Source organism: Saimiri boliviensis, chromosome 5 (genome assembly GCF_048565385.1).
Source record: "Saimiri boliviensis isolate mSaiBol1 chromosome 5, mSaiBol1.pri, whole genome shotgun sequence".
NCBI lineage: Eukaryota > Metazoa > Chordata > Mammalia > Primates > Cebidae > Saimiri > Saimiri boliviensis.
This window is the reverse complement of record NC_133453.1, coordinates 148,850,198-148,865,438: the sequence shown is the minus strand read 5'-3', so window position 1 is coordinate 148,865,438 and position 15,241 is coordinate 148,850,198. Positions and strand designations below refer to the sequence as shown.

Sequence of the window (15,241 nt, the reverse complement as noted above, 5' to 3'; positions counted from 1 at the left end):
TTTTATGATATAATGGCCTTCATCAAAATGGCTATTGCCAAAGTAATTTAAAATATTTTTAAAGGCTATTTATGCATTCTGTTTTTACTCTTTTATTTATTTTTTAAAGACAGGATCTTACTCTGTCTCCCAGGCTGGAGTGCAGTGGCGCAATCTCAGCCCACTGCAGCCTTGATCTCCCACCTCAGCCTCCCAAATAGCTGGGACAACAGGCACACGCCCTCCCTCCCACCCCCCCGTTTTTTTTTTGTTTTTGTTTTTTGTTTTTTTTGTTTTAGTTTTTTGTAGAATGGGTTTTTGCCATGTTACCCAGGCTGGTCTCAAACCTCTAGGCTTAAGTGATCTGCCTGGCTTGGCCTCCCAAAGTGGTGGGATTACAGGTGTGAGCCATGGTGCCCAGCCTTTACTCTTAAGTGATACAGTATTTTACGAAATCACTTACGTGTACCAGAATGGTAATCTAAAAGTAGGTAGTAACAAAATTTTTGCCTGCAGAACTCAGTTCCCAACTACTTCTCAAAAATTTTTTACATACTTAGATTTGAACACATTCTGATTGACAGATTTAAAAGGTTTTATATTGATAACGAGTCAACTCTCATTGATGAATGTTAATAGGGTAAAGCTATAGAATGCGTAGTCTAAAAATCAGCTCTTTTTTTTCCACTTTGGAATACATTATATTTGATGAAAAGTATACCTTTGGATGTAAGAAACAAAAAGTATACCTTTGAATGTATAGGTAAATATAAACACTGACTTACATCTTGTAACACCTAGCCAGTTGGGAACTGGCATAAGGAAACTCACAATGGATTACATGGCAATATGGAATGTTGGCCTGGTCCCACATTTGAGCTAAGATGCAAATTATAATTTTAGTCCTCAGAATTCTGTATGCTCTGTAGCTTGAAATAGGTTTCCAGTTGGAACTGTTTTTCTTCCCAAGGTAATTTTCAAATCTACATTTGTTTGACTCTTGATCTTGGAACTAGTCTATGTCAAGTTCTTTTGGGGACACAAAATTGCAAATCTTTTGTTCAAAAAGCAAAATTGTTTTAAAAGGTAACAGTATGATGTGTTAGCCTCTTAATATGGCCTGCTCTATAGAACTCTTTCTCATAGATTCTTAATAAGCCTTCACAACTTATAGCAGGCGTCCGCAAACTATGGCCCATGGGCTGCATGTGGCCCCCTGAGGCCATTTATCCACCCCCCCCTGCCCCGCCCTCGGCCGCACTTAAGGAAGGGGCACCTCTTTCATTGGTGGTCAGTGAGAGGAGCACAATATGTGGTGGCCCTCCAACGGTCTGAGGGACAGTGAACTGGCCCCCTGTGTAAAAAGTTTGGGGACGCCTAACTTATAGTATGTTGAGGAAACTGAGGCGTAATTGAATTGCTTGGAAAAGTTTAAAGGTTAAAAGTTTATGGTGAGTGAGCATGGGGAATAGTAAGGTGTATTCTGATTGACCTGATCTTTCCACAACAAAACACAGTCTCAAAGTAAATTGTCTTAACATAACTTGGCCTAAAAATAGTTTTGTAAATATTAGAGATCGGTGTTGAACGTTCAAGAACAGACATTATTTAAAAGTAAAGACTAAATTCACAGAATAGGACCCTAAAGTTGAAGATATCCAGAAGATATTTTCAGCTGGTTTTGTCAGACTTTTTGACTGCAACTCCTAATATTTTACATAGCATCTCAATACATGCATATCCATCTCAACATCTAATTGAAACCAAAGTTTTCACAAGCAATAGGCTCCATTGCTATGTGGAATACATACTGATTTTCCCATTGCTGACTGCAAACGACTAAATGGATTAGACTAATGAGTTGCAGGTGACAAGTTTGAAAAATAATGCTCTAGGGCAACCTGACCTGATTAATTATGAGATTTTGTTTTTTATAGACAAACTAGATTGTCCAAATGAGTATTATTACCTTAATTACTATAGCACTATAAGACAGTTGTTTCAGTGATGATTGCATTGCTCAAAACCATTTCTAGAATTATGTTTGGAATAGTTGGAATAACCTGAACTCCAAGGTTAAGCTGTTTTAATCAGCCAACAGATGTTGGAAGACAAGTTAGGAGATGTGACTGATACTGGATACAGTATCTACCCATGTACTGGATACTGTCATGCTGTTAGTGAATTTCAGATACATAAAGTAAAACAAACAAATTGCAGTATAAACAGTTCATATTAGAATCTAGTGTTGATTTTTTTTTTTTTTTTTTTTGAGACAGAGTTTCGCTCTTGTTACCCAGGCCGGAGTGCAATGGCGCGATCTCGGCTCACCGCAACCTCCGCCTCCTGGGCTCAGGCTATTCTCCTGTCTCAGCCTCCTACTAAGTAGCTGGGATTACAGGCACGTGCCACCATGCCCAGCTGATTTTTTGCACTTTTAGTAGAGACGGGGTTTCACCATGTTGACCAGGATGGTCTCGATCTCTCGACCTCGTGATCCACCGCCTCGGCCTCCCAAAGTGCTGGGATTACAGGCTTGAGCCACCGCGCCCGGCTAGTGTTGATTTTATGATTGATCTCAATGATTGAGGTTAATTATTGTATATTCATAATTCTATAGGTGCACAAGAATATTTGGTAAAAGATTTATACATGAGAAAATGCCAGACACTCAAGTTTGACAACTTACAATTTAGTAAGAGTAAGGACATAAGTAAGGTTATGTCTCACCTGCTTTCAAGGAAATGTGTATATAAGATGGGCTCTAATCCATTAAAAGGTGATCATTTATACTAAGTGCTATTGTGAGAGACCATGAACTGCTTTACTATTTAATGTACTTTTCTTAATTGAAGTATTTTACTTATGACTTAGTAGATATTAAGACTTAATCCTCGAGTTTCTATTCTAATAAAGGACTAGTAATGAACAATTTTGAGGTCAGACCTCTGCACTCCATTGTTTTTGCTGAAATGGTTTAGCTGCTTTTCCAAGTCCTGTGTAATCCAGACTTGTTACACACAAGTAATAAAATCTTAATTAACTGTATGCTAATTTCATAACAAATCAGTAAAGTTAGAAAGTATGCTTTTTACTATGCAGGTATCTTTTGTGTCTTATTTTTTCATTATCTTTAAGACTGAATCTTTGTCTTCACTGGCTTTTTATCAGTTGCTGTTTCTATTTACATATAAAAAGTCAAAAAATTGTATTTGTGTCGTAACCCTACTCATTTTCATTTTGCTTTTTTCCTGATACTAGCAATCATCTTCTGTTCATGTTTACCTTTTCAATCACTAGCTAGAGATGATCGCTATGGAAAATCCTGCAGACTTGAAGAAGCAGTTGTATGTGGAATTTGAAGGAGAACAAGGAGTTGATGAGGGAGGTGTTTCCAAAGAATTTTTTCAGCTGGTTGTGGAGGAAATCTTCAATCCAGATATTGGTAAATAGTAATGTGATTATGGTGTCATATTGTCTTTTTGAATTACTTATTTGTTTATCTTGGTTTATAAATATTCTCAGTTACGAAGAGCTGCAAAAGAAGGATTCTGTACGGATTACTTGGAATCACATATCATGATTGAATTTATAGGTTTTAAGAACTGATTTGTATCACTAATTTATTCAACTACTTCTATTTCTTAGTCATATATTCTAATGAAGGAAATTACCTCTTTGGTAAATTGAATTGAAAAGCACTTTAGAATGGTACATTGGAACACTTGAAGGGATTTCTTTGCTTTTAGTTATCTAAAACCATCATCAAACTCCTGGTTTTCCTGACCTGTGAGCTTTAAAGAACAATGGTTAGAAGAATATTGAGAGACTGTTTAACAAGTATGTCATACTCCCATTAATTAGATTTACTTGCTATAAGATTTCTTGGGGCTTAATGTAGGTAATGTTCCCCCCAAACTTTTTGAACTTCAGAACCCTTTTTGTCTCCCAGAAGAGTTATTGAACAGTTTAATAAAGGCTGATGGGAAGTGTTAATTTGAAAGTGAAGGATCAGAATTTTAATTTTTTCCCTTTTGTGGTAACATAGAACAGGAAAAAGATGCAGTCTTTTGGGTTGTCTGTTTAACTGTATGATTCTGAACTGGTTCAGTTTCTACTGTAAATACAACCACTTAGTGACTGAGCTTGCTTACATTGAAAATTGAGTACATGACAATTAATAGGAAAAGGTTTCCACTGAAGGTACCATCAGAACTGTGAGGAGTGTGCATACAATAATGTGTGTCATTTCCCTTCAGCTTTGCAACTTGAGCTGTTACAGCCTGTTCATTCTAATTGAGTTGACCTTTCTGTTACTGTTATTAATCACACACACACACATACACACACTCCTTCTCTACAGTCTAGCTAGTGTTTTGTTAATAACTAAAAGGCTATGCCATTTGTGTCTAGTTTGTTCAGAGTAAATCAAAGATACCTAAGACCATGCCCTTTTTGAGACAGAAAATTATGAACCTCATAAGGTTCTTAAATTTGATAAACCTTAGCTCTAGCTTTTGATGTATCTAGAAATATTAAACATTAGCTATAAAGTATACTTGCATTATATGCAGAAATACTTGTAAGAAAACACATAGATTAAGCAGTTCCAGTAAGGTAACTGAAATGATGGCAGTAAAAGTATCAAAAGGGAATGTTTTACTGCAGGCATTCTTGACGGTGCTTTTTTTTCCCTGAAACGTGAGAAAATGTGCCTCAAATGGAATTTCAAAGTTATATTCTGATTAATTTATAGTTTATTGCTCTTGAGACCAAGAAAGTGCATTTTTTTAGACACACCATTGCTAGCTTGAACAAATTTGTTAATTAATTGTATTATTTGTCAACTGTTCTTGACCCTGTTAATGCTTATAACTAAAAGTATTTCCATGGATGTTGTCACTTGGTCTGTAAAAAATGTTTAGATAGAAACCATGAAACTAAACATGAATTGATTTTCAAATCATTTTGCATTCAGAATATGTCCTACGCTTAATTCATGCTCCTCGTGATCAAGGAGATATTTTAAGGGTCCTTTTATAAACTACGGTTAAAATACTTACATGCTATATAATGATTTCTAATTTCTAAGCTCTGCTTTTCTATTGGAAATGACAGGTTTTTTCCAGACTTAATTCTTAAGATGTTTTCACTCAGTTTCACAGTGCAGCTAAACATTTAGTAAAATGAAAAAATCCTAAATTCAATTTAAAAATTCTTTCCTTAGTCATTTAAAAGGGAAGAAATTAATTCTTAGTAATATTCAGGTAGATTTAAAAAAAAATTGGAATCTTTGGTTTTAAGTTTTTGTTTTTTGGTGGAGGGAGACAGCATCTGGCTCTCGGATGCCCAGGCTGGAGTGCAGTGGCTCTATCTTGGCTCACTACAGCCTCCACCTCCTGGGTCAAGGCTCAAGCCATCCTCATGTATCAGCCTCTCAGGTAGCTAGGACTATGGACGCATGCTACCACACCCAGCTAATTTTTATGTTTTCTGTAGAGATGGGGTTTTGCCATCTTGCCCAGGCTGGTCTGGGACTCCTGAGCTCAGGTGATCTGCTTGTGTTGGCCTCCCCAAAGTGCTGAGGTTATAGGCGTGAACTACCACGCCCCACCCCAGTTTTCCAATGAGTGATATAGAAAAGGTCTCCACAATTGGGGTTTGCATAGTGAAGACGATGTGAAATTGAAACGACTTTTGTTTTACATATTGGCCCACAACATAGGTATTAAAAAGCTTTGTTTATCTAAGTTTATCAGATTAATCCAAGTTGACGTACTTCAGATCATCTGATTTTGTTAGGGAAATGCTAGAAAAATTTCATGGCAGCATTATCTAATTTTGAAAAAACCTTTCCTTACTGTGATTAAAAATTGTTTTTTAAAAATAGTACATGTGGTACAAATATATTTTTATAAATGAAACACTTTCAAAATATAGCCTTTGGGTTTTTTTAATGTTTATTTTTTAGCTATGGGTAGATAAAGTATGAATATAACTTTTCTTATGTGTTAGTAGAAAATGAGAAAGCTTGAATTTAATGAATGTGTTTTTCTACTCAATGCCATCAAATTACTTAGGACTTTATTTGGCTTCATAAAATTACATACCGTATTCACCACAATTTATAACATGTATGTGGACAGTGTTTTCTCAAGTGCTAATAGAAATCAGTGTATGCATAATTACATATATTTTCTAATGTTTTATATGTGTAATTACTTTATATTTGTATTCATCATTTCTTAATAAAATACACAAGTAATGTATTTTTAAAAATCATTCCTTACAGGTATGTTCACATACGACGAATCTACAAAATTGTTTTGGTTTAATCCGTCTTCTTTTGAAACCGAGGGTCAGTTTACTCTGATTGGCATAGTGCTGGGTCTGGCTATTTACAACAACTGTATACTGGATGTACATTTTCCCATGGTTGTCTACAGGAAGCTAATGGGGAAAAAAGGGACTTTTCGTGACTTGGGAGACTCTCATCCAGTAAGTTGTCATTTTTTTTATTCAGTCGCTTTAAAAAAAATCATACAATTTAATTTATATCAAAATTTTAAAAGTTTTCATTTAGAATCTTTGTTGATACTTTTATTCGTAAGATGAAAATGTTTTAATCTGACCGAAGTACCATGAACACTTAAAAACTCAAAGGGGAAAATGTTAATATATTGCTGTCAGCACGAAGCTTTTTAAGACTGATTCCATAGAGAAATGTTTCTAAACAGTTTGTTCATATTTTAGTGAAATCTTATGAGATGGAAGGTAAAATCCTAGCAGCCCTGGCTAAGGGTCTTGGTAGCTACCACTAGCCTGCCTGCTCCCACCTCCCCGTCCCCCACCCCCACCTTGACACACCACAGCATTTCTCATAGAGCACAGTGTAAAATCTATTGCTAAATTGGTGGTGTGGGTTTTTCAGCAGAGAATGGGACGTAACAGTAACGGCCGGTTTTTCTTTTGTAGGTTGGAAACTATTTGGGGGACTGAAGGGATACTGGCTATCCTTTTTACAATTTTCATTGATAATGTTTTTGTTTTTATTATCTTTTAAGAAGGGTGATATAAACTATTTGTTGTATTTTATAGTTCTGTAGTGGCCTCAATTTACCATTTCTGGTTGCTAGGTTCTATATCAGAGTTTAAAAGATTTATTGGAGTATGAAGGGAATGTGGAAGATGACATGATGATCACTTTCCAGATATCACAAACAGATCTTTTTGGTAACCCAATGATGTATGATCTAAAGGAAAACGGTGATAAAATTCCAATTACAAATGAAAACAGGAAGGTAATAAATGTTTTATGTCATCATTTTTTGTCTCTTAACAGTTTCAAAGCATGCGTGCTTATAATTTTTAAAGAAGTATCTAATATAGTCTGTACAAAAAAAAAGACAGGAAATCCAGTAAGCAAGTTTATGTAAATGCTAGAGTCCAGTTTTCTAAATCTTGGATGTAAGCTGGTATGAAAGCACACAGTTGGGCACTAAACCCGTTTTAGAGAAGGAGGACATGGCATAGGAGGTAGTTCCATAGCTACGTGTGGCTGAAGGATAAAGCAAGAGGCAGGGCATTTTCCGTAGGAAGCTGTAAGCAGGAAGCTCATCACAGACAAACTAAAAATTGCATTTAATTTACACATGTATCCTGCTTGTGATATAAAGACATTTCTGAAAAGTATTTTTTACATCAGGTGTGGGTTTCTGTTGGCTAAAATGTGTTCGTCTGGAATGGGAATAACCCAGAACATAACAGGAAAAAATTAAGACAGAGATACAGTACACCTTTAAGAAACATGTTTCTATTGATATTTTTTGATTAAGTATTATACACACTTAAGGGTACAAAGCACATTTTCCTTTTACGGTTTGATACGGTAGTTTGTGTCAGTCAACACTTCAGTATTTTTGCTGAACTGGATACAGTAGGCAGCTTACCAAATATTCTGTGCTAGAAAACATGGGACTTCCTGGTTTGCTCAAATCAAATACATTGTATTCTCTTAAAATGTTGGCATTTGTAAATAGATGGATACATGGTTTAAATGTTTCTGTTTGCATACCTAGTTGAGGGAACCTAAAAAGTTGTATGCATGTCTAGCATTTATATTTAGTTGTGTTTAATACAGTATCAGAATGGATATTTACATCATATATGACAGTTTTATGTATATGGCCTTTTCATAGCTTAATACTGGCTATAACAGAATTGTGAAATTAGAAGTAGTAGTTTTCTTTGTAGGTGTAAAATTGAATTTTTTATAATATTCTTGAATTTTTTTTCTTGGAAAAATTAAAAAGCTATGCAGCCCAATAACTTGTGTTTTGTTTGCATAGCATATTATAAGAAGTTCTTGTGATTAATGTTTCCTACAGGAATTTGTCAATCTTTATTCTGACTACATTCTCAATAAATCAGTAGAAAAACAGTTCAAGGCTTTTCGGAGAGGTTTTCATATGGTGACCAATGAATCTCCCTTAAAGTACTTATTCAGACCAGAAGAAATTGAATTGCTTATATGTGGAAGCCGGGTAAGAAAGCAGGTGTCTGCAAAAAGTCATGGATGGATTTATTGTTTGTAATGATACAGCAGTGTAGGAGATAACTAAGACATATTTTCTTGAATTTGCAGAATCTAGATTTCCAGGCACTAGAAGAAACTACAGAATATGACGGTGGCTACACCAGGGATTCTGTTCTAATTAGGTGAGGTACTTAATTCTTCAAAGAAGATTTGATACATTAAAGGGGTGTGTGATTTTTCTTCAGACCTTTATCTCTAGGTACTAATTCCCAAATAAACAAACTCACACATTCTCATCTATATGCTTAGATTTGTTTTTGTAATATAATCACCAATTTTCAGAGTTAATCTTGTGATGAAGTGTTGTTATATGTAAAGTCTCATGTTTTCTCCTGCATTTGGGGTATAGATTATCTAATATTTCTTGTGATACTGGTTAGAGTATTCTTACTGCTGATAAGATAATTAAAATAAGGCTACCACTTTTGCATATTTTTCCTCTCTTTTGAATTCTGCATTTGTGAACTGTTAACATGGCTACTCAGGATCAAGCACTTTTTGAGTGAAATGGTACAGTCTTTCACTTAATTCTTAAGCTAATATGTCCAGATACATATTAGTATTTCCATTTTACACCGTAAGAAACTGAACCCTGAATTGCCACAGAAAGATGTGGAGGTTCCCAGTTCTATCTGCTTTTAAGCAAATGCCCTTACTACTGTGCTGTCTACTTCTGTGTGCTCTGCCATCCAATTCTGAAAGACATATGCTTCCCCATCCCCTGCTGAGATTGGTTCAAGAGACAAAGATACACTTTTGGCACCCACTGCTGGATTACAGTGAGAAGGCATACAAACAGGTAACTTCCTGAAAGTTGTCTCCAAAGGTTGTTATTGCTCTAAGACTCAAGCACATAAACACTAGAATGACTATCCGTTATCTAGCAATAAACATTATTTTTATATTACAGTTGACCCTTGAACAACACAGCTGTGAACTTCATGGTTCCCCTGACATGCAGGTTTTTTTCCTCAACTAAGGGCAGATTCAGTATTGGTGGAAGTCAGAACCTGCATATACAGGGGGCTGATTTCTATATATGCCAGTTCCGCAGGGGCAACTGTGGAACTTGAGTATGCGTGGATTTTCATATACACAGGCGGACCTGGAAACAATCCCTGTCACATATGCCAAGGGATGGCTGTATGTTACATTATATTCATTTGTTCTGTTATTTTATAAGGTTCCTCATCCTGGTTTGTGGGAAGTTACCAGTATTTCTTCATTATGGAGCACCTTTGGTCATTTCTGGCAGCAGTGGTGAATGTTATTTACTCTTAGCAATCTCTGTGCTGCTATCTATTCAGAGTTTCAAAGGTGATTCATTAAAGGGTTGGGATAACATGGTGATGGGAAAACCCTACTTGTTAGTCACAAAGAATGTAACAGCAGTATCTCTGTAATACGATTTATCAAGATACAATTTCTAATAGTTATGAAAAAAGTCAAATGATCTCTGAAGGGTAGGAGAAATTATCTTTGAAATTAAGGTTTTACTTTTACTTCTCTAAGCTTTTAATTTTATTTCTAGCTTTTTATAACAACGTAATCCATACTTGGTATGTATCTTAAGATCATTTTTAAATGTATGGTTTGAAGGGCAAACTAGTGTTAGGTGAAAAAATGACAGAGTAGCTTCCAACTCGTCCTCAGAGCTGATGATATTCTAAACCTTTTCTAACTAAATTCAGCTCTTTTCTCAATGTAAATATGAAGATATTAATTCATTAAACAGTCTACAAGTAGATAGTTGAAGACAGAGGAAAAGGACAATACGGGCATCTCACTTTATTGCACTCTGCAGACACCGAGTTTTTTTGGTGGCAACCCTGCATCGAGCAGGTCTGTCAGCACCATTTTCCAACAAATACGCTCAATTCATTAGCATTTTTAGCAATGATTTTAAAATTAAGATAGTACTAATATTTAGACATAATACCATTACACACTTGACCAAAGTATAGTGTAAACATGACTTTTATATGCACTGGGAAACAAAAACATTTGTATGACTCACTTAACTGCCGTAATCACCTTATTTGCCATGGTCTGAATCTGAACTGGCAGTACTATGCCTGTGTAGGTATTTTGGTTAGTATTTATTGTATGTAGAATTCATAAAAATAAAAACCGTGAGTCTATAACAACACATTGAATATGTAAACCACTAGAAATAAAATTCTGTTAAATTTTGTTTTTTGTTTGTTTTTGAAATGGAGTCTTGCTCTGTCACCCAGGCTTGAGTGCAGTGGCCTGGCCTGGGCTCACTGTAGTCTCTGCTTCGCGGGTTCAAGCTATTCTCCTGCCTCAGCCTCCTGAGTAGCTGGGAATACAGGTGCGCACCGGTACGCCTGGCTAATTTTTCTATTTTTAGTAGAAATGGGGTTCTGCCACATTGGCGAGGCTGGTCTCAAACTCCTCGGCCTCCCAAAGTGCCAAGATTTTAGGTTTGAGCCACTGTGCCTGGCAAGATCAACGCTGAATCTGAATGAAACCTTTGAAACAACATTACCAGTCAAAAAAACTTGCAGTCCCTGCTCCTAACTTTGAAAAAGTGACACAGAGTGGGACATTGGAAAGATGTTTCTAGGAAGTCAACAAATGAAGTCAGGGAGAGCTTTTTCAGCAACTGAAAAAAGACATGCAAAAGAGGCCGAGGCGGGCAGATGACTTGAAGCCAGCAGTTTGAAACCAGCCTGGCCAACATGGTGAAACCTCGTCTCTACTGAAAAATACAGAAATCAGCTGGATGTGGTGGCAGGCACTCGTAATCCCAGTTACTCTGGAGGCTGAGGCAGGAGAAGCTCTTGAACCTGGGAGGTGGAGATAGCAGGGAGCCTAGATTGTACCACTGCACTCCAGCTGGGACAATACAGTGATACTCCAGCTCAACAAAAAGATAAAGAAAAACAGGTTCAGAGTTTATTTCCTTCCCAAATACCTCACAGATAGTGGTTTGGGGGATAATTTAGTCTCATTCACTTTGTCTTTTCCAGTAATTTTTATCATGGATTCTGATTGCCTAGATTTGCTAACTCATTAAGGGTTGCAAAATTGTGATAATTCGAATTCTTTATTCCTCCTTCATTACCTGTAATACTTTTGAAGAAAAACTCTGTGACTACCCTGAATTACAGATCCACATATATGGTCTGTACACATGTATTATAAATATTCACATGTCAGATAAGATAGTGCTTAATTATTACCCATTATTCATTTTCAAATAATGTGATTCCCTAACTGCTCTCGATAAGTGTTATCAGTGTGGTGGTAATAATGGTGGTGTCTATGTTGTGTGGGGTAAAATGTGAATACAGTGAAATACCCAGGGCTTAACTGGGTTAGTTTTTAAAAATTACATTTATGCAGCCATATTTCGGTCAAGGTATAGACTATGTTCATTAACACAGATTTCCCATATTTTCCCTTCCAGTGAATCTCCATACCCCATTAGAACAGACAATAACTGTTGTAATTGCTGTCACTATAGATTACTTTTGTCTGCTCTTGAATTTCTTACGAATGGAATCATATATACTTGTACTGCATCTAGACTCCTTAGCTTAGCAGAACATTTTCAAGATTCATACATGTTATTGCGTTGATTTATTTTGCCTTTTTAAAAATTACAGAGTAGTGTTGCATTATGAATATGCAGAATTTGCTTTTTACCTGTTGGGGGACAGCTGGATTGTTTCCAGTTTGGAGCTATTGTGAATAAAGCTGTATACAGTCTTATTGTGGAAATGTTTTATTTCTCCTGGGCAAACATGTAGGAGTAGAGTTTCCAAGGCATCTAGTAGGTACATATTTAACTAAAAGTATCTTTTCCTCGTTTTTGTATTTCTTTTGACTATAGGTATTTTCTGTAAAATACAGCAATTTGCCTTACCCTTAGCTTCACTTTTTTTGGTTTTAGTTATCTTTGGTCAGCAGTGGCCCAAAAACATTAAGTGGAGAATTCCTTGAATAACTCGGGGTTTTTGATGTATGGGGCAGGGGGGAGTGGGTTGCTTGCTTGTTCATTTGCTTGGCTTTTTTAAGAGACAAAGTCTCGCTGGAGTGCAGTAGCATGACTGCAGCTTTTTAAAGTTCAAACTCCTGGGCTCATGCAATCTTCTTACCTCAGCCTTCTGAGCAGCTGGTGCTACCGGTGTACATCACCATCCCTAGCTAATTTTCAGTTTTTGTTTTATTTGGGTTTTTTTTTGTTTGTTTTTTGTTTTTTGGTAGAAATAAACAGTCTCACAGTGTTACCCAGGGTGGTCTCAAACCCCTGGCCTCTAGCATTTCTTCCACCTTAGCCTTCCAGAACTCTGGGATTACAGGCGTGAGCCACTGCACCCAGCCAACAACTCTCAGTTTTAAATTATGCATTATTCTGACTCACATGTTGAAATCTCCCACCTCTCCACCCAGGCTATTAATTATCCCTTTTTGCAGTATATCCACATTGTCTAGACTACCCACCACTTTCAATCTGTAGGTTATCAGATCGACTGTTGTACATCAATGCTTGTGTTCGGGTAACCTTTATGTTACTTAATGGCCCTAAAGCGCAAGAGCAGTGATGGAAATTCAGGCATACCAGAGAAGCCGGAAAGGTGAAAGCTCCTGACTTAATATGGGAAGAATTAAAAAATCGTATGTTGAAGTTGCTAAAATCTATGGTAAGAATGAATCTTTTGTCCATGAAATTGTGAAGGAAAAACAAATCATGTGTAGTATATACAGGGTTCAGTACTATCTGCGATTTTAGACATCTACAGGAGGTCTTGGAACAGATTATTCCCCATCGATAAGTGGGGAGTACTGTATGTTCTATAGAAAAGGCCCATTTCTGATGTGTATTTTATGATTATTTTCTCTACGTCTGTGGCTTTTTCATTTTCTTGTCTTCTGATGAGCAGAAATTATTAATTTTTTGAGGTCTACTTTATTTTTTCTTTTATAGTTTTTTAAATGTCCTTTTATATCTTTGCCTATCCCAGAGCCACAAATACCTTATGTTTTCTTCTAATAGTAGAATACAGGTTTAACTTATTTATGTGTAAATCTGTGATCCACCACCAATAAATGTTTATGATGTTGTTAGACAGTGGATGGCATTCATTTTCTAAATCGTTTTGTTAGAGAGACTTTCCTTTTCCCATTGAATTGCTTCTGCACTGTGGTTGAAAATGAATCTGTGTGTGATCCTTGTTTCTGGACTCTCCATTCTGTTCTGTTAATTTGTTTTGTCCTTTTGCCAAAACCGCACTGTTAATGGTTACTGCAGCTTCAAATCAGATGCTGTGAGTCCCACAACTTTTTCATTAGGTCGCTTTGACTATTGTATTTGCATATAAATATTACAATCAGTTAATTTCTACAAACAAAAGGGGGAAAAGCCTGCAGAGCTTTTGATTTGAGTTGCTTTGATTGGAGTAGGTCAGTTTGGGGGGAATTCACATTTTAACAATATGAATTCTTCCAATCCTTGAACACTGTATCTCTCTCCATTTATTTAGATGTTTGTTCATTTCTCTTAGCATTGGTTTACAGTTTTTAGTGTTGACATCATGTACTTTTCGCTCAGGAATAAATTTGAAATATGTTTCTGATGCTATTAGTGACATTTTTAAATACTGCTTTTCAGTTGTTTTTGCCACTATCTTGAAATAAAATGGATTTTTGTATATTCACCTTGTATCCTATAACGTTTCTAAATTGACTTATTCTAGTACTTATTTAATAGATTCTTAGGGTTTTGTGGTAAACAGTTATGTCATCTACAAATCGAAACTGGTTTATTTCCAGTCTTTATGTGAGTCGAAGGTATTCTTTCTTTATTCCTCATTTTGAGAGACTATAATATTTACCATTAACTGTGATGCTAGTTGTAAACAAAAAGTTTGTATTTCTCTGGGATTAAATAACAAGACTGCATTTGGTTTTTTACTGTTGAGTCTGAAGGATACTTTTTGTATTGTAGGTATGTTCTTCCTTCATTGAATTGCTTTTTCTCATGTTAAAAATCAGTTGAGAATATTTATATAGGTCAGTTTCTGAGTTTGTTTGGCAAAAGACACAAACTTACAGTTTCAACGGTTTGTGGTTTGTTTCATTTATATCGAGGCTCTGTCATTTGGTTCATACCCATTTAAAATCATTATGTCTTGGTGACTGGTCCTTTATCATTATGTAAGGTTTTTCTGTTTTGCAGTTTTCTTTGCGCTGAATCTGATGTGAGTGTAATCATTTCTGGGTTTTTTAGATTAATGATTAATTTAAAGATTTGCATGAACTTTTACTATCATTATACTTTCATCTTGTGTTGCTGAATTTGAAATGAACTCCTTGTAAACAGCACATGGTGGTCATTTAAAAAAAAAATGTTAGTCTCTGCCTTTTCTTTGTTTAAGACCATTTATATTTAAGGTCATTATTGATCTGTTAGGGCTGAAGTCTGCTGTTTTGTTTTCTGTTTCTATCTTCAGTTTATTTTTTATTTCTTTCTTTGCCTTCCATGGTTATTTGAACATTTTTGAAGATTTTCTCTTGATTTATTTGTAGTATATTTTGTGTGTGTTTTGTTTGGTTTTTGTTTTTGTTTTTTTTTTTTTGAGATGGGGTTTCACTCTGTCGTGCAGGCTGGAATGCAGTGGTGCAGTCTTGGCTCGT

At 35.9% G+C, this 15,241-nt stretch overlaps 1 protein-coding gene across 12 annotated transcripts in view; it reads left to right on the top strand.

Annotated features, from left to right (window-relative positions):
• The window catches only part of UBE3A (ubiquitin protein ligase E3A), a 99,109-nt gene that overhangs the window by 73,463 nt on the left and 10,405 nt on the right, over positions 1 to 15,241 (top strand). For all 12 annotated transcript variants that reach the window (XM_074398633.1, XM_074398635.1, XM_039479834.2 and 9 more), the window contains 5 exons: positions 3,280 to 3,424; positions 6,272 to 6,477; positions 7,116 to 7,280; positions 8,367 to 8,522; positions 8,624 to 8,697. In XM_074398633.1, coding sequence (XP_074254734.1) covers positions 3,280 to 3,424; positions 6,272 to 6,477; positions 7,116 to 7,280; positions 8,367 to 8,522; positions 8,624 to 8,697 — 746 coding nt within the window. The remainder of the gene's footprint in view (positions 1 to 3,279; positions 3,425 to 6,271; positions 6,478 to 7,115; positions 7,281 to 8,366; positions 8,523 to 8,623; positions 8,698 to 15,241) is intronic.